The following is an 18,181-nucleotide window of genomic DNA, read 5'->3' as shown; positions in this document are numbered from 1 at the left end:
CAGCCTGACTTCCCAAAGCTAGAGGGAGGAGTGAGTCAGCCGCGGGGGCGGGGGTGAGGCTCTGACTCACACATTCTCAATGCTTGAGCCCAGCCTGCCAGGACCTGGGCAGGCCCTGGCCGTTTTTTCAGGGAAGATCTTAAGGAGAAAATCCAGCATTTGGTGCCCCAACCCTGCCCTCTCTTCCCAAAGGCCCCAGGTTCCAGACTGAAGCCATCATCTATCTGTTCAGCATTCTTTATTCAATTCTTCTGTGGGGGGAGATTGCTTCCCTTTCCATGAGGCTGTCCCTCCTGTCCCTCCTACCCCAGGCTCACTGTCCTCTGTTGGGGGAAGGTCTTGGTGCCCAAAGGCCTGATCTGGAAGAAAAGCAGGGCACCTGGTCCCCTTCATGGTGGTGTTGGTCTTCTCTCTTGTGGAGAAGAAGGGTGGGCAGGTGTACTGCCTGCCAGCACTCAGAGCTCCATTATTTCCCCAGCTGGGGTTGCAGGGTAGTGGGAGGCAGGAGTGTCCCCCAGCCTCAGCAGTCGGAGGGCCTCAGGGATCAAGTTTCCAGGGTAGCGCCACAGAAGCAGCTCAGAGCAAGGGCTCCTAGAAGAGGAAATGACAGGACACAGGAATAAGGCTGGCCTGGCAGAGCCACCTCCCACCAGGTTCAGGTCCCCAGGGGCTTCTGGGCTGCCTCCACCTTCTAAGGAGCCAAGAGGCGAAACAACAGTGGTTGGCTAGAAGTTAAAAATAGCAGGATGAGGCAGGGCCTGGAGGTTGGCTCCCAGACAGGGTGTGATCCTCCACAAGGCGCAGTCAGTGGATAGTGGATGGTGCCTACCTGAGTGGTGGCAGAGCTGGGGAGAAAGCCAGCGGGGTGCTGCAGTAAGGGTGGTCATTATGTAGACTGAGTCGAGAGAAGTGGGTGGCCATATTCTCCTCAGACAGGAACTGCTTTCGAAGGGGCTCCCTGGGGAAAGACCAGGAGGCAGGCTGGCTGGGATATTCGGAGGGGAGGCAGGGTGATGGGGACCTAAGATGACAGAGTTCTTGTTGGGAATCCCTCCCTGCCCCCAAACTCACTGCTCCTCCTCCAGGCGCCGCTTGGTGCTCATGGGCACAGCTCCTCGGAGAGGGGAGCTGAGAAGAAAAGAGAGCTAGGTGCACCCTACTCTCTTGGCCCCATCCCCAAGATCTGCCAGCGTGAACATGGAGCGTCAGCCAGGAACTCCCCAGTCCACCTCAGCTGACGTCTAAGTTACCCCCACTATCCCAGGCCATCCAGCAGCCTGCCTGGGAAGTCTCCAAATCGGTCTCAGCTCATGCCCAAACCCTGCTGATTCTCCGCACCGTGTTAGTCGGCAGGCAAGCCCTAAGCCCCCAATCAAAGCTTCTTTGACTCTGGGAGGTTCCAGAGCACGCACACCGCACACACACACCTCGCGTCCAAGCCTCGAGGCGTCCCCAAGGTAGCTCGCGGGTCACCCTGGGCCCGATTCGGTCGGTCTCGCTCCAAGGCCTGCTGAAGGATCATTTGGGGTTCGGGGTCCTGCGGGAAGAGGGGTGGGATCCAGAGGCAAGGGCGGAGCTCCGAGGGCGTGGCCAACCGCGAGAGGTGTGGTTTTAGCCAGGCGCAGCGGCAAGATCCCGCGCAGGCGTGATAGAAGGGCGGCAGCCACCGGAAAGCGGGTCTTCGCGGCGGGTTTAGGGTAGGGATCCGGCGTAGCAGGGCTGTAGTGGACGCTACTTAGTGTCGAGCGGGGGGTCTTCGCGACATCCACCTCGGCTTCTGGGGCTCTGGTACGCGACGACCGCCTTCAAGCCGAGCCAGCTGGCAGTATTGGATCGGTGGGACGTTGTGAAGGTGAGCCACTCGGGAACGTCCGGACTCGTGAGGCTGCGTCGCGCGCGGAGCACTCTGGGACTTGTAGTTCTCGAGATGGAGCGAGCTGTGCCCTACACGGTGCCTTTGGGTCAGGTGAGGCGGGCGTCGTGGTGCGCGGTGTCTTCTGGGGTTTGTAGTCCATGCCGGGTTCAGAAGGGGCAGGCAAGGAGTCGTGACCTGAATCCTGTTTTGCGTGGGCTGTTGGTAGGATTCGGACTCTGACCCCGAGCGGAAGAGTAACCCAGACTACCTCATGGGCCTAACATGGAAGTCAGAGGGTAGGGATTAGAAGGTAGTCTGTTTTTCTTCATTGGGATGTTAGAACCACGTTTTATGGGCTTTCATCGAGGCATTCCTGTGCGAAGCTCTTTTTGTACAGTAGTTCATACATTAGTAAAAGAATCTCCCGTGAGCTCCATTCAACAGTTGAGGAAACTTGGAGGAGAGGCTGGATGCATGCTCAAGGTTCTACTAGGCTCCTCACATCAAGCATCCCACTCCCGTCCTCGTCCTCTTCTTGGAGCAATCCCCGGGACCGTATGGGCAGATGCCCGCTTGGTGGGTCTCAAAGGAGGTCTGAGAAGTATGGGCAGTGGCTGAACTGACGGCAGGGGAACCAGGAAGGAGTCTGTGGATTAGGGTTCCCAGACAGCCTTCTTACAGCCTCTCCCTGCAGAGGGAAGTGTTTCAGGCGTTGCAGCGGCTGCATATGACCATATTCTCCCAGAGTGTCTCACCCTGTGGGAAGTTCCTGGCATCTGGCAACAATTATGGGCAAATAGCCATCTTCAGGTACCCTTGTCTCTGCTCCCCAACATCCATTGGCTCTGGCATTTGGCCTTCACAGGATTCATGTCCCTGCTTCTGACTCACACACCCTTTCCCCTTCAGCTTGTCTGCTGCTTTGAGCTCCGAGGCCAAAGAGGAAAGTAAGAAACCCATAGTGACCTTCCAAGGTGGGTGCAGCCATTGAGTTTAGCTCAGAGGATTCCAGGCTAGAGGAGGGGAGCAGCACAGGTCACTCAGGTTCTGCATTTCCATTTAGCCCATGATGGGCCCGTCTACAGCATGGTCTCCACCGATCGACATCTGTTCAGTGCTGGAGATGGGGAGGTGAAAGCCTGGCTTTGGGTAGAGATCCTCAAGAAGGTAAGGAGTGTGGAGCTCAGGGTGGGGGGCACTGGGGTGCTCAGCCCCATAGAGAGCCTTTGAGGTCACCCAGTGTTCCCCTCCATGAAGGGCTGTAAGGAGCTATGGCGTCGTCAGCCCCCATACAGGTAAGCCAGGGCCACATGGGCAGAGGGCACATGGGGGTGCAAGTGCTGCCTCACCAGAGCTGACCCTGCTTTCCCTCCTCCAGGACCAGCCTGGAAGTGCCTGAGATCAATGCTTTGCTTCTCGTCCCCAAGGTCTGAGCCCTTTGTGACTATGGTTCTACCCTGTCCTGTTTTGAGCCCAAATTGATCCTCCCCCCCATGTCTGTCCTGATTTGACGTTGACTGCTGACCCCACCCTGCCTTCCTCTGCAGGAGAATTCCCTTATTTTGGCAGGGGGAGACTGCCAGTTGCATACGATGGACCTAGAGACGGGGACCTTCACGGTGAGAGGGCCCTGGAGCTGGATAGTGGGGGGAGGCATTCTTCTAAGATCTCATTCTGACACTGCCCCTCTCCTTGCAGCAGGCACTCCGGGGCCACACAGACTACATCCACTGCCTGGCATTGCGGGAGCGGAACCCCGAGGTGCTGTCAGGCGGTGAAGATGGGGCTGTTCGGCTTTGGGGTAAGGGAGTATCTGGTTGGAAAGAAAGATGGTGGTGAGGGAGGCTGGGGTGAGTAGGGTACCTGTCATGGTTCTGTCCCCACAGACCTCCGTATGGCCAAGGAGGTCCAGACAATCGAAGTATACAAGCACGAGGTGAGGGCATGCCCCACACCCTGTCTTCCCCTCTCCCTGAGCATCTCCTGAGGCTTCATCTCCTCTCTTCCTGTCCTCCCTCCCAGGAGTGCTCAAGGCCCCATAACGGGCGCTGGATTGGATGTTTGGCAACTGACTCAGACTGGATGGTGAGCCAGACAAAGTGCAGGATGGGGTGGCAGCTCCAGGCCCCACTAGCTGAGGGCCTGTGGCTTACGGTGGCTGGGGACCCCCACCTTTCTGCCTAGGTCTGTGGAGGGGGCCCAGCACTCACCCTCTGGCACCTCCGATCCTCCACGCCCACCACCATCTTCCCCATGTGGGCACCACAAAAGCATGTCACCTTCTACCAGGACCTGGTGAGGCTCTCTGCCTTCATTTTGCTACCTTTTCCTGGTTCTTGTCTCCAGCCATGACCTCTAAATCCCCTCCCTGCCCCACAGATTCTGTCAGCTGGCCAGGGCCCTTGTGTCAATCAGTGGCAGCTGAGTGGGGAGCTTAAGGCTCAGGTGCCTGGCTCCTCCCCAGGACTGCTCAGCCTCAGCCTCAACCAACAGCCAGCAGCACCGGAGTGCAAGGTGGGTCTTGCAAGGAGCTGTGGTGGTCCTGGGAAGCCAAGAGTGTGGGCAGGTTCATCACTCTTCTCTTGCCTGCAGGTGTTGACAGCTGCAGGTAGCAGCTGCCGGGTGGATGTGTTCACCAATCTGGGCTACCGAGCCTTCTCCCTGTCTTTCTGACCTCCGTCAACTCCCTCTCCCCACCATTCCAAGGGTCTGGGCTGATTTTTCTTTTTACAAATAAAATTTCAGACTTTTCTTCCATTTGCTTTATTCCCAAGAAGGGAGACTAAGTCGGTGTAATGATTTATATATTACTCTGATCTTGATACATAAATAACCATCCCCACCCTTCCCTGGAGCATGCCAGGGCCAGCAGGCCTAGTGCCCTAGTGCTTAGAAAAGACCTATATAGATTCAAAAAATAGGTAGTTCTGCCCCACCTGCTCCCACCACCGACCTGGGGCTTCCTGACTCCCAAAGTTGGGGCTTGCTCCCAGTAAGTCCCTGCTCAGCCTCCTGGGGCATGGGAGGGCACCAGCCCCCTTTGGAGAACAATTAGGGCCCTGTGCTCAGTTGGCTGGAAGAGGAAAGTAAGCCAGAGAGGGCAAGTGTGGGCCCCTTCACCTGGCCCTCAGGTCTTTCGGAAGAGGTTGCTGAAGAATCCGCTGGCAGGCCCAGGGCTCCTGCGCAGCGAGAAGCGGGACGTGGGGCGATGCAGAGCAGATGCAGCTTCACTCAGCTCTTTCTGGCGTTGGGAGCGCAGCTGCTCTTCAATTACCACTTGCATGTCGTCCTGCGTGCAGGTTAGCAGCAGGTTAGCGGGCCGGAGGATTGGGTAAGCCCGCTGGTCCCCTACCCTCTGGCCCCGCCCCCTCCACCCTGTCCCTCACCTGCCAAGCCTCCAGCTCTTGCGTCAGCGCCACCTTCTGGCGGATGGTGCGAAGCAGCTCTTGGGAGAGGGAGTCCCGCTCCAGAGAGACGCGGCTGAGCTCTAGGGACAGTTCCAGGGCCCTGCAAGCAACAGGGGCAGAGACCTGGTTAGAGGGTGCTGGAACCTGAGCGGCCAGGGGGACGGGCAGGCGGGGGCGCCTGAAAACGGGCCCGAGTGTGACTGCTAACACCAGAACCAAGACGGTCAGAGGGTCCCTGGGTCAGAGTTGGGATAATTATAACCCATACCACCAGTGAGGCTTAGAATGACCAGAGTGGCCGGGGGATCTTCAGCCCTGCTGAGGAGGTAGTGGATAGTGGCAGAGGCAGACTCACTTGTTCACAGCCTCCTCTCTGTCCGAGAGGGCACAGCTTAAGGCCTCCTTGGGGTCTGCCAGCTCCTGCAGCTCCTTCTGCCTTTGTAGCTCCTCCCGCAAGGACTGTATCTCTACCCGCTGCAGCTCGACCTGCGGGCGGGGGAGGGGGCAGAGAGGCAAGTAGGTTTCTGGGTCACTAAGCCCTTGCTCTTCCTGGAAGCTTGGGCTTCAGCTTTCTGACCACCCTTTCCTTGACTACTCCACAAACACCCCAGGCAGCTGTGGCCCTGTGTTGGAGTGGAATCTTCTGAGTTCCCAGCCTGGTGCAGGGCTAGTTGGGTGGTATAAGCCTGCAGGAAGGATGCATGGAGAAGCATTGGGAGATGGGATTGGGGGGAAATGCAGTCCACGAAGTCTTCCTGGAGGAGGTGGCACATAGGCTGGCTGTTGGGATAAAGGATGATCCAGGTAGAGGAGGATTAGTGGAAAAGGGCTCAGAGTTGTAGATGGAAAGGAGAAACATTGAGAAAGGCTCTGCATCCAGCCCTATGGTCCTACTCCCCACCTGGTCCTGCAGCTGGGCCACTTCCAACTCCTTTTCCAGTATCTTCCCTGGGCTCAGGGATGCTCTCTTCTTGGGAGGCTCCAAGCTCTCCTCGGGGGGCAAAGGCTGGTGACTGGATAACTCCTGGGCCTTCGGGGACAGAATGGTCTGTTCACCAAAGGAATTGGTCAGTGAGGTGTTGAACTTTGGAAAGAGGAAAAGAAGTGTAGTCTGCAGCCCTCCTTGGTGGCTGTTGGGCTTTGAGCTCACCAGAGCGTCTCTGTGGCCATCTGTATTCTGGTTCTGGTGGCTGTCAAGGCTATGGGCAAGCTCAGACTGCAGCGAGGCCCCTGATGCGTCAGCTTCCCGTAGGCGCGACTCTTCCTCCAGCTCCGAGACTCGCTGCTGCAGCCTCCGCAGCGTGCTCAGTGCCTCCCTGGCCTCGGAGCGTGCACATTCCAGCTGTGCTAGCGCCCGTAGACAGTCAGGCCAGGGCAGACAGACAGACAAGCAGGTGCGGTCAGCCAGGTGAGCCGGCTGCTGGCATCCCATGGCTGGCCCACAGGGGGCGAAAGTGCGCCACGGAGAACCAGGCAGCTCGCCAATCTTTGCACCCCAACTACAGGTGCCTGCTCCTCCATTCCCAGATGGCTGGGATGGGCACTTCTTAACCCTACACCAATTTCTTTGCCTATAAAGCAGGGCGTGAGTGGGCGTCCCGGCTTTAAAGTCTTCTTCCATCACCCTCCCTCCAGCTGTACCACATCAGGTAACTTCTCGGAGAGCCTGGCCTGGACCCTGCCAGTCAGTCTTCTAACTTTACTAATTGCTACCATCCAGCATTTATTGAGCCTTCCTTTTAACCCAGCGCTGTGCTCAGTGCCTCACACCCTCACCAACGCTCTGTACCATTACCATACCAACTCACAGGTGGGGAAGCTGAGGCCGAACATTCCACAATATAAGAAGGGATGCTGGAACAAGAACCCAGAAAATTTGATCCCAAAGTGCTGACTCTTTTCATCCCTTTTTCTCCATATCTACTGCTTCAGACCTGATCCAGGTCCCCATGGTCTGGCTTGAGCTCTAGCCTTAGCCCCTTTCTGACCACTCAGCTGGTTGGTTCTGATGCATTCCAAGAGGGTACCACCCCTGCTTAATAAATACCCTTCATGGCTCCCACTTGTGTTTGGGCTAGTGCCTATGCTCTTGTGGCCCAGCTGATGGGGCTCCCTGTGATGCAGCTCTGGCTTCATCACCCAGGAAGACCTGAGGCAGTGGCTAAGGCCCCGCTGGATGCACCCATGCACCCCAAACCCACTGGTCACCTCCAAGCTGTACTCCCGCCTCTCACGCCGCAGTAGCAACAGCTCCTCGTGGGTTGCCTGTAGCCTGCCCTGGCCCTTCTCCACCTCCTCACGCAGGTCTCGGATCTGGGCTTCCAGGTCCTGCCGGCGACTCTGCAGCATCTGGTTCTGGGGAAAGGTCTTGGAGCTGGAGGGGAGGTGCTGCACCAGTTCCAGAGAGCCCCCAGCCTGGCCTTCCTGGCTCAACAGGCCCCCAGCCCCAGCCAGCACTCACCTCCCCCTGCAGGCTCTCTAGGCGTGTCCTCAGCTCTGCCCTGGCCAGGGCCTGGGTGTGGCACTGCCCCCGAAGGCCATCTAGTTCCCTCTGAAGCTCCTGCTCAGTCTGAGAAGCCTGGAGGCAGATGGGGTTGGGGCAACAGTGGAGAGGGGGAAGGCAGTGGGGCCCTCAGCTGGCCTAAAACTCAACACCAAGCCCAAGGCATCCCCCCAACTGGGACCCAGGATTCTGGGCAGGTTAAAGCTTTCCCACCTGGGCCAGTTGCTGGCTGAGCCGTAGGTTCTGCTCGCTGAGTTCGCCGAGGGCCTGTGCACGCTCTCGTCCGCTGTCCTGCTGCTCTGAGCGCTGTTCCCCCAGTTGGGCCCGCAGAGCCTCCACGTCCCCCTCCAGCTCCACGGCCCTGGCCTCCCACTCAGCTCCTCGTGCCACCAGGCTCTGGCGGAGCTCATGGTTCTCCTGCTGCAGTCGCTGTGGTGGCCAGGGTAGAAGGTTAGAGACAGAGAGGGAGAGATGAGACTGGAACAGAGACAGAGACCCAGATGGAGAGACAGACCTAAAGAGAGTTTGGTAGAGTCTGAGACAGGCATGAAAGTGAGAGACAAGGGAGGAAGCAGGCAGAGAGAGCAAGAGGTAGAGACTCAGAGAAAAGGAGAGCTGGGGGGCATGGAAGAAGGAAGTTTCCAGGCCTGACAGGAGGGTCTGAGCCCCACTGGCCATGGGGTGGGCTCCCTGATGCCCACTCACCTCTTGCTGCTGCCTGGGCTTCTGGACCCGAGATTGCAGGCGTCGCTTCTGGTGCCTTAGTCTGGCAGAATTTAAGCCCCGACCCATGGCCTCACACAACTAGGGTCTGGAGGTCCAGCTTCTGCCAAGCCACTGCTCAGTCCCTCTCCCCCAGCTCCTCCCAGCCAGCTCCCTTTAATTAACCACGTCCAACCCCACCTGGGCCCCATGCCTTTGCCTTCCGTCCCCAAAACCTGTCCAACTTGTATGAGGACAAGGCTGGCACACCCAAATGTCCAGCTTGGGGAAGCAGGCAAGTTGGGCCAGCCTCTGGCCCTTACTCTCTTTAGTTTCTCAAAGCTGGAAGGTGATGCTAACCATACTTGCTAGTTATTGGCAGTACTCCTGCCAGTTCCTGTGCTGCTGCTTTACCTGTACCATTTCATTTAACCCACTAGAGTTAGAATCATGAATGCCCTCACTTTACAGATGAGGAAATGGGCTCAGGGAAGTGAAATGCCTTGCCCAAGGACACAGTGAATTAATGGAGCAGGGATGGCAGCCCAGGCAGCCAAGCTCTTCACCAAATACTGTGAGCAATGCATCTTTAGGGTTAAGCTCACAGGATTGTGGTGCAACTGCCCTGGCTATTGTCCAGCTCTGCTGCTGCTTTGTGGTCAGGCAAGTCACTTAATATTGCCATGGCCTGCCCATCCATCTGTCCGTCCGTCCATCCATCCATCCATCCATCCATCCAGTATTTCCTGAGCTCATCCTTCCTCTTCTGGGGTCTGGATGTCAGCAGTCAGTGAGACCACCAAGTTCCCTGCCTAAAACAGCTTAGAGTCCAGAGGTCTTAGGCAAATAGACACATGCTTGAACTAGGTAGTTTGGGGAGGACAGTTAGGGTTGAAAAGAAAAAAAACTCTGGAAAGGAATGAAGAGCTGGTGGGGTGGAGGCTCTCCCTCTGGAGGAAGTGATGTCTGGATTGACTCCTGCAGGACAAGAAGGAGGAGGGCTAAATGCAAGGAAGAGTAAGTGCAAGGCCCAGAGGGAACAAATGTAGTTACTCAAAGAATTGAAAAGAGGGCCTTCCCCTTATAGGAAGGGTGGTAAGGTGGGCTGAGGTCAGGGACTTTTAGGCTCTGGTAAGAAGTTTGAGTTTCATTCTACATGTGATAAAGAGCCATTGGGAGATCCTGAGCAAGGTCTGAAAGAACCTGATTTGTGATTTTTGAAGATCCCTCTGGCTGCCCCATAGACAATGGGCTCCAGGGAGCAAGAGTAGAAATGGGACCAGTGAGGAGGGCACTGCAGTGTCTGGGGCAGAGATGAGAGAGGCCAAGACCAGACTGGAGGCTACAGAAATAGTGGGTGGGTAGCTTCAGAATCTGGTGTAGAAGAACCAGTAGGGCTTACAGGTGTGGGAGAAGAGGTCATGGCAATGCTCAGGGTCTGGTCCTGAGGTGAGAAACTGAGATGGATACGGTAGGTGATAGGGTCATAATGAGGAGTACCACTGGTGTGGAGATGCCCATTCAATGGCCTGTTGGAGAGGTACAGGGTGGTCAGCTACCCAGGGCAGCCCTTAGGGCTGACGACATGGATCCAGGACTCAATGGTGTCCGGGGTGTTTAGGAGCCAGATATGACCCCTGTGTGGTTGACAACAGAACCTGGGGAGAGGGAAGAATTGTTCCTACCTCAAAGGTTGGGTGAGAATTGACCAAGATGATGCATGGAAAGTACTTAGTTCAGACAGAGCCAGGTGGGGAGGGGGTGCCCAGTAATGTTGGCTGGGGTTGCATTATACTGCTGAGGAGGTGGACCCAAGATTCAGAGAGGGCCAGCAGCTTGCCTAAGGTCACACAACCAGGCAGGGGTCTGAATCCAGGTCTTATCCTCAGAGTGCATGTTCTTACCCACCCAACAACATTGCCAGGGGAACTAGGCCCAGGCCTAAATTATTCCAGAAGTATCCCCATTTGGCTTTCTGCCCCCCGCTCGCTTGTCCTCCATCTGCCCACCCCTGCACCCTGCCTGCCACTCGCTGCCCACTCACTTCCTCACGCTCCGAGTGCTGGGTGCTGAGCGTCTCCAGCTGCCGTTGCAGCTCCTCGTTGCGCTCCAGAAGCATCTTGCCAAGCTCTGCAGCCAACAGCAAGTCTTTCTCCTTCTGCTGCAGCTGCAGGGCCAGGTCGTCGTGCTCCTGGGTCCCTGGGCCTCCTCCCAGGAATGAATCCCGCCGCTCCAGGACGAAAGGAAAGAAGCCCTCATCACAGCTCGGGGAGGTGCCACCTGAGAGCAGCCCTGATTGGAAGCTTGGCCCTTCTGGGGAGCTCATGGTTCTTGCAGCATCTGTAGGGGCAGGTAAGTCTGTGGGGCAGGTAGCTGCAGGATATTCTACTCTGCAGCCTGAGGTCTGACCTGTCCATCCTTTAATTCTTTACCTGCCCACTGGCCCTCCCAGTCCTTCAGCCAAGGCCTCCCTGGGCCACAAAGGGTTAATAATCTATATCCTGGCCATTTAGCTCCGTTAATGTCCCCAGGCTAAACTGAGGCAGGGAGAAGCAGGAAATGGGCTGTGGTGCCTTTTGCCTCTGGGAGACCTTCTCTGCCCCCAAAGAACCTAGTCCCAGTGCTCTGGGACACAGGCCGCTCTGCTGACAGCCCCTGCCTCCTGCTTTCTACTGTAGAGTCCAGCTCCAAGCCCCTAACCAGCTGTGTAACTCCCCAGATCCCAGATTCTGAGGCATTAAGGATCCAGGGACAAGTCCAGACCCTTCTCCTTCCAAGAATACAGGGCCTTGGGAACTTAGGTATCCTGACCCCTTAGCTCCCAGCCCTCCAGCCCCCTTCTCTTCCAGAAGCCCAAGTCCCCGTCTCCTCAGGACTCAGCTACCCTCCTAGGTATCCTGGCCCTGTTCTCCTGTTTTCTCAAAACCCAGGTGTTTTATTCCCCACTTGTCAGAACTCAGGTGCCCAGACACTCAGCTGTCACCTCTGGAGTTTCCCAGGGCCCAAGCAGGGCGAGGTAACAGGTTGTGCCAGCCACTGCTGCCCTGCCAATCCAGGTTCCTGTTTACTCCCCGGCCCGCCCCTGGTGACAGGAGCCTGGCGGCACTCCCCTAGGATCCCCCAGGGCCTGGCAGTTCAGGGACTCCAGACAGAGGGGACACATGGGGCTTCCCTGGCACACTCCTGCTGTCCTGGGCCCCTGGGGTACCCCCTACCCCAGTACTCTGGGTACCTCCCAACACATACACTTGTCCTTCCCTTTTCTCCCCTCACCAGGTGTCCAAACCCAGCCCTACCAGTAGGACCTAGGTGTCCCAGCAGTCCAAGCCCATCTGCCCTCAGGCTACATACACCCCTCCTTGACGTGGTCCCTGGGGCCCAACCCCGTTCTGGAGACCCAAGGATGTCCGCTCCTTTCCCCTCCCCACACCAAGTTGCCATTTAGTATCTCAACCCAGGCTTCAGGGCCCCCAGCCCCTTGAACCTCCAGCCCAGGCATCTGAAGCCCAGCCACCACCTTCCTTCCTGCTAGCATTCTGTGCTTTTGGGCTCCAGGAGCCCAGCCCGGTGCCTCCACCCCGCAGCCAATCACACCAACTCGCCCCGGCTCTGTCCCTCCTGAAGCTTGTGGGGCCCTCGTCCTCAGCGCCCTCTAGGTCCTCACCCCCGGATGGCGGGCTCCTGCCGTGATCCCTGAGGTCTCCGATCCCTTCTTCCGGAGGTGGTGCCAGGTACACCATCTACAGGTGAGGGGGCGGGGCTGTGGGCGGGGCTGTGGCGCCCCCTGGTGACTGGAATGGCAAGGACAGTCACCTCAACCCACGTCAGAGGCACTGACACATTTTGCTGCTGTCAGAAACTGGGTGCATTAACTGAGCACCTACTGTGTGCAGACTCTGAGCTGAGCATTGATGTCAGCTCCTTTCCTCTCACAACTGCTGAATGGGATAGACAATTATTTTCATTTGTTTATATATACATTTTTATTTTTCAATTACAGTTGACATACCCTATTGTCAAGGAGGGGGGCCCCCCCAAAATTGAAATTATCTTCTGGAGGGTGGGCACCTTGTAGTACAGGCTTCCTTTGCTAGGCGAGTGTCCTAGGACCCCATCTGTATCAGTGTGCCAGCTAGTGTTGTTGTGGAAGGGTGTGTTTGGCTTCAGTGAATTGTTTTTGAAGACTCTTACAACACATTTGCCCATTTCATGAAGGGTGATTTACGGGCACACCCGCCCACACCGTGCTGAGTGTTTAGCAGTTTTTGACCAAAACCGGCATGACCCTTATGCCCTACCCTCCCTATTCACCCGATCTTGTCCGGAGGAACTTTTTTTGTTTCCCTGATTGACAAAAGTCCTCAAAGGAAATGTTTTACTGATGTGGAAGAAGTGAAACAAAACATGGCAGAAGCAATAAAAGGCATCAAAATCAATGGTTCAAAAGCTGTTCCAAGCAGTGGAAAAAAGTCTCAATAGGTGTATTGCACCAAGTTGGGAGTACTTTAAAGATGACTGAAATTTAAACATGTAAGAGTAAACACACAATGTTTTATGAATAAATTCTGGGTTTTTGGTCCCTCCTCATATGTTAGTATCAGGTGTACAACATAGTGATTAGATATTTATGTACCTTCTGAAGTGTTCACCACAAGTCTAGTACCCACCTGGCACGACTCACTGTAATTACAATACTACTGACTGTGCTCCCTCTGCTGTGCTTTACACCCCCATGACTGTTTTATAGCTGGCAGTTTGTACTTCTTAATCTCTTTCACCTTTTTCTCCAGTTCCCAATTCCTCTCCCATCTGGCAACCATCAGTTTGTTCTCTGTATCTATGAATGTTTTTCTTTTTTTTTGTTTGTTCATTTACTTTGTCTTTTAGATTCTACATATAAGTGAAATCATATGGTATTTGTCTTCCTCTAACTGACTTATTTCACTTAGCTTAATACCCTCTAGGTCCATTCATATTGTTGCAAATGGTTAAGATTTCATTTTTTTAAGTGGCAGAATAATATTACACTGTATATGAATACCACCAATTTCTTATCCATTTGTCTACTGATGGACATTTAGGTTGCTTTCATGTCTTGCCTATTATAAATAATGCTGCAATGAACATATAGGAATATATTTTTCAAATTAGTGTTTTGGATTTTTTTAGATATATACCTGATACGGACCCTGGCTCACAGGGTCCATGCATGGCATTATGGATGAGACGAGACATATTCACATGGACTACCAAGTCCTGTGGAGGAAAAGAGATGGCGTAGCTTCTCTCTCAAGGGGAGAAAAAGCCTCAGCCCTTGTCTGGACAGGCTTTTATTGCTTTTCTGGGCACATTACGGGATGGTCCTCACTTACTATGTACAGGTTCGCTTCAAGTGGTTACTTTTTACAGAAAACAAAGGAGAGGATGCCACTAATCACATCACAGAAGAGGGATATTTGCAAATGCAAAGGGAAAAGTGGTTGAACTGGTTACACTGGTCCTAGGAAGGGTTAGCATAGATTTTAGGAAGTTTCTTTAAAGATATGCAGTAAATGTTTTCTACCTCAATTCAGGGTGAAGGAGTTTTAGCAAAAGCAAGTCTCATAGCAGTCTAGGTACAATGCAGGCCTGATTCCCCACGGGAGAACCTATCTGTGGGCGTGGGTCCTGTCTGGGCCCATGCCACACAGAACAGTCTCCTATATTTCTCCCCTTGTTTTTAGTTAGGACCACTATAGATCCCACAAAGCTTGCTACTTATACCCAGAAGCAGAGTTGCTGGGTCATGTGGTAGTTCTATTTTTACATTTTTGAGGAACCTCCATACTGTTTTCCACAGTGGCTGCACCGATTTGCAATTCTGTCAACAGTGGACAAGGGTTCCCTTTGCTCCACATCCTTGCCAACAGTTGTTCTCTGTTGTTTTATTGAGGATGGCCATTCTGACAGGTTTGAGGTGACATCTCATTGTGGCTTGGGATAGAAAATTTTAACAATGGCAACACCAAATCTAATACGTATTAAGCACTCTGCTAAACCAGCTCTTCTATAGGTACAACTCGTTTACTTTTGTGACATCCTAATAAAACAAACTATTATCTCCATCTTACACAGGAGGATGCTGAGGCTCAGGGAGGTCTAACTTGGTTGGGTCACATGGACAGAGCTTGAGTGTGACCTGCAGAAGTGTGACCTTTGTGTGTGTGCTGTTATACTGATTCCCATGCTACAGAAGAGGACACCTAAAGAGACATGCCCATGTGGCTCCCAGCTGGGGGCTTTCAGTTCCCAGGCCGTGCAGAGCTGGGCACTATGCTCAGTTGGGGACAGAAGTCTTGGAATGGAGACTGGAGGATCCAGGGCTGGTTCCAGGGTCCAGCCCCAGGCAGCCTGGGCATGCGGCTCATGCCCTAACAATGGCCTTGTGGCTTGTCACAAGTCTCCTCAGACTTCCAGATCTCCTGGGTCCTTGTGAGCAGGGACAAATGGAAAGCTGGGAGCAGTGGTGTGCTGGTAACTATTTAACAGCAGGCTGTTGTGGGTCGGGGGACAAAAAACCCTGGATTTGTTGCATTTGTCAGTTTCTGTGGTGTAAGTATTCCCTCCACAGGTGAGTTCAGGCTAAGCTACTGACATGACATTATGGAAGGTGAAGATGGGTGGAAGTGTGCATAAGCAGCTTTTCCAGCCAGTACCAGTGGATCTTGTACCCCTCTAGCTGGGGGTCAGGATGCCTGAGTCAGGGGGAACAGGGGCCTATTTGGCAGGATCCTAGAAAAATAGGAGGAAGACAGGAGCTGGGACTACTGATTTGTGGGAAAATGGGTACAAGGACTCCTTGTGTTACAGAACAGACCCAAAGGGGGGTATGATATGCTATTACCGAAAGGACCTCCCACTAGGTTCGCTATGCCCACCACCAGAGGAAAGACGTCTCTCAATGCCAGAGATTTGTGAAAAGGAAAGGAAATATTTATTTAAAGGTTATACAGACTTAAAGTAATGACTTAATGTCTTCATTAAAATACCAAAGTCCTTTAGGATACCCACAGATGCACGTAGTCTTTTCTTCTCCCCTGCCCTAGTCTGGGGTCCCATATCTCAGGAAAAGAAGCAGAAGTCCATGATGCAGGCTCCCGGCACCATCAGCTGTGTCACACCACGATCTCCAGTTAATCCAAAGCCATGTGGCACCTTCTCAGAGCCCACCAGCAAGAGTCCTTTCACCCCTTTTCTTCCAGGCAAAGTCTCTCCTGCTTCCTAAGCCATGTGGTCCTCACTCTCGCCAAAGCTGTGACGTCCCCACTCTGCCAAATCCACGTGGTTCTCCCCTTGCATGGCTGCCAAGTCTCGGTTTAAATCCCTGTGCCAATCTCCTTGCAGCCCCATTTCTGACTCTTCCCATAATCAGTAACACCTGCCAGCATTCCCATATTCTTCCAGCTTTCCTGGGCTGCCACAGTGGGTCTGGGCAGGTGTGGCCCCATGTCATGGAGTCAATCTTCTTCAAGCTCTCACACAGGTGCTGTAACTGGGGGGAGCTGCCCCCCAGTTACATCTTGGGTGGAAGTCACTTCCATCCCCCTGGCTCAGAGCATGGCCACAGCTATTTAACTTATCCATGAAACCAGTTAAAGGTTACAGATATGTTAAATGACCATGCCAGAGGTTAGCTGCAAAGCTGTGGCTGTACTAAACAGCTCTGAATGGCCCTGCTTCATGTGTCCCTTCCCCTGACTCAACCCTGATGGGGGAGGGATGAGGACATCCTATATGTTTTTCTAATATTTCTTGGACGCCTTGAGTTCCGGACCCCATTCCAAATCTCTATTTAGGCCCCCCCTCTTGGTTGCACCCTGTTATACTTGGAGAGGTGTTTTAGGGGCTGGCACTCCTGAGTTCTGGGGCTGAGACCAATTTCCTGCTCCTGCAGAGTAGAGGGGCCAGTTCCTCTGCAAAAGGCTGTGAGGGGGCTACCTTGCCTAGCAAGGCCTCCATGTTCTCCCAGGGCATCTGTGGGGACAGCCTGGTGGACTTTGCAGGGCTACAGTCACCCCACCCTCCCCTTGGTGCTGCCCCCAACCCATTCCAAATGCCAGGGCCACCTTGGGCCCCACCCACACTAATGCACACTCACCACACCTTCCCTGAGTCCTCCTCCTGCCGGGCAGGGGCTGGGCTCATCTGGAGATGAAGTGGCCAAGGCTTGGCTCCCAAGAGGTCCACAGTCCACCCAGGAGCTGTCAACCCATAAACCAGAAATGAACCAATAAAGTAGAATAGCAAAGGAGCTTGGCTCATGGGCACTACATCTTACAGCCTCAGTCTGGTTCCCAGTTTGGCCACTTATCAGCTATGTGTGCCTGTGTCCTCAGTTTCCTCATCTCTAAAAACAGCTCTTAGTTCACAGGATTGTGAGGATTAAATGAGGGTGGAGAACAAACATTTAGGCCATGCTAGTGATCCTCAGGTTGGCCACAAGAGGCATCTCACCACGCATGATATGATGTGTTTTACCCTCATAGCAATTTGATGAGGTCATCCCTTCAAATGGGAAACCAGCTCAGGGAGGTGACATGATTGGCCTGTGCCTACATGGTAGACCCTTGCCTGGCTCCCAGACCTAGTCACACTTTGGACCTTTGAATCTGGCTCTCGGCCTCCCTGCTGATCCCGGGAGGAAGATGGATAGGAAGGGACAGAGTGGCCCCAGAGAAGCCCTGGGGAGGCTGGGTTATGTCTAGATGGGGGAGGTGATGTCGATCCAGCTGGCACCTGCTCTCCAGCTGGGCCCAGACAGGCTGGCTTCCTGGAGCCTCCAGGCCCATACTGAGCCTGGAACACTCTCCCCGCCTTCCCAGCCCTGCTGGGCCTCTAGTGTTCCAAGCCTCAGCTTGTGGTCTCCTCTGTGGGGAAGCTTTCTGAGACCTCACATGCTTTGGGCAGTCTATGTGGGGTATCCAGAGGCCAGCAGAATGCCCCACTACCCACCCTGTCCCACTATCAAGGGGACCCAATGGGAATGGCACAGTTCCAGACTGAGGTGCCTTCAGCTTTTATGGTGTATACAAAGTCTGTGAATCCTAAGTTGTCTTGTTGGAAGCATTTAAAAGTTTTATATAAACTACTTCACAATTAGCCCTGGCTGGTGTGGCTCAATTGGTTGGGCATGGTCCTGCAGACCAAAAGGTCTCTGGTTTGATTCCCAGTCACAGCACAACTGGGGTTCAGTCCCTTGTTGGGGTGTGTTTTGGAGGGTACAAAAAGGTAACCAATTAATGTTTCTCTCTTGTATCCTACATGTTTCTCTCCCTCTCTCCCTCCCTTCCTCTCTCTCTAAACTCTCCCTCTCTTTCTCCCTCCCTTCTCTCTCTAAACCCTCCCTCTCTTCCTCTATCTCTAAAAAGCAATGGAAAAATGTCCTCCAGTGAGGATAAAAAAATAATAAAATAAAAATTTCACACTGAATACATTGTTCTGCAGCTTGTTTTATCCACTTAACCTGATGTTTCCAAATTTCTTTCCCAACTTAAAAAAATCAGCTTTGTTGAGGTATTTATTTTCTACAGCTGCTATAACAGATTCCTAAACAACAAAAAATTTGTTGTGTCACGGTCACAACAAAGGTTGAGGCCAGAAGACCAAAATTAAGGTGTGGGCAGGGTTGGTTCCTTATAGATGCTCCCGGGAGGAACTCTATTCCGTGCCTCTCTC

General features: G+C 54.0%; 3 protein-coding genes across 11 annotated transcripts; 1 reads left to right on the top strand and 2 right to left on the bottom strand.

The window, feature by feature from the left end:
• Window positions 1-221: 221 nt before the first annotated feature.
• Window positions 222-1,884, bottom strand: HCFC1R1 (host cell factor C1 regulator 1). Of its 4 annotated transcripts, none has more exons than XM_036019996.1 (4): window positions 1,428-1,552; window positions 1,072-1,128; window positions 830-970; window positions 222-591 (listed from the first exon to the last, which is right to left on the bottom strand). In XM_036019996.1, the coding sequence occupies exons 1-4, from the start codon at window positions 1,520-1,522 to the stop codon at window positions 456-458; spliced, it is 429 nt and encodes a 142-aa protein (XP_035875889.1). In that variant the 5' UTR covers window positions 1,523-1,552; the 3' UTR covers window positions 222-455. The 4 variants fall into 4 exon arrangements, with proteins under 4 accessions (XP_035875889.1, XP_028366756.1, XP_028366765.1 ...); XM_028510955.2 differs by having other exon boundaries at window positions 830-958; XM_028510964.2 differs by lacking the exon at window positions 1,072-1,128 and having other exon boundaries at window positions 830-958; window positions 1,428-1,884.
• THOC6 (THO complex 6) lies at window positions 1,723-4,605 on the top strand. 4 transcript variants are annotated; one of them, XM_036019990.1, is made up of 13 exons: window positions 1,723-1,852; window positions 2,550-2,665; window positions 2,765-2,829; window positions 2,919-3,022; window positions 3,113-3,150; window positions 3,234-3,282; window positions 3,403-3,474; window positions 3,554-3,656; window positions 3,742-3,791; window positions 3,878-3,940; window positions 4,040-4,150; window positions 4,235-4,369; window positions 4,448-4,605. In XM_036019990.1, the coding sequence occupies exons 2-13, from the start codon at window positions 2,583-2,585 to the stop codon at window positions 4,526-4,528; spliced, it is 954 nt and encodes a 317-aa protein (XP_035875883.1). In that variant the 5' UTR covers window positions 1,723-1,852; window positions 2,550-2,582; the 3' UTR covers window positions 4,529-4,605. The 4 variants fall into 4 exon arrangements, with proteins under 4 accessions (XP_035875883.1, XP_035875882.1, XP_028366525.1 ...); XM_036019989.1 differs by having other exon boundaries at window positions 1,836-1,966; window positions 3,557-3,656; XM_028510724.2 differs by having other exon boundaries at window positions 1,836-1,966.
• Window positions 4,603-12,243, bottom strand: BICDL2 (BICD family like cargo adaptor 2). Of its 3 annotated transcripts, none has more exons than XM_036019963.1 (10): window positions 12,132-12,243; window positions 10,512-10,807; window positions 7,979-8,194; window positions 7,724-7,840; window positions 7,471-7,617; window positions 6,413-6,604; window positions 6,164-6,310; window positions 5,618-5,748; window positions 5,242-5,362; window positions 4,603-5,144 (listed from the first exon to the last, which is right to left on the bottom strand). In XM_036019963.1, the coding sequence occupies exons 1-10, from the start codon at window positions 12,205-12,207 to the stop codon at window positions 4,983-4,985; spliced, it is 1,605 nt and encodes a 534-aa protein (XP_035875856.1). In that variant the 5' UTR covers window positions 12,208-12,243; the 3' UTR covers window positions 4,603-4,982. The 3 variants fall into 3 exon arrangements, with proteins under 3 accessions (XP_035875856.1, XP_035875858.1, XP_028366332.2); XM_028510531.2 differs by lacking the exon at window positions 12,132-12,243 and adding an exon at window positions 11,764-12,110 and having other exon boundaries at window positions 4,681-5,144; XM_036019965.1 differs by lacking the exons at window positions 10,512-10,807; window positions 12,132-12,243 and adding an exon at window positions 8,471-10,466.
• Window positions 12,244-18,181: the final 5,938 nt, after the last annotated feature.

The sequence above is a fragment of the Phyllostomus discolor genome, chromosome 3 (assembly GCF_004126475.2).
Source record: "Phyllostomus discolor isolate MPI-MPIP mPhyDis1 chromosome 3, mPhyDis1.pri.v3, whole genome shotgun sequence".
Classification (NCBI taxonomy): domain Eukaryota; kingdom Metazoa; phylum Chordata; class Mammalia; order Chiroptera; family Phyllostomidae; genus Phyllostomus; species Phyllostomus discolor.
This window is presented reverse-complemented; position numbering and strand designations above follow the sequence as displayed.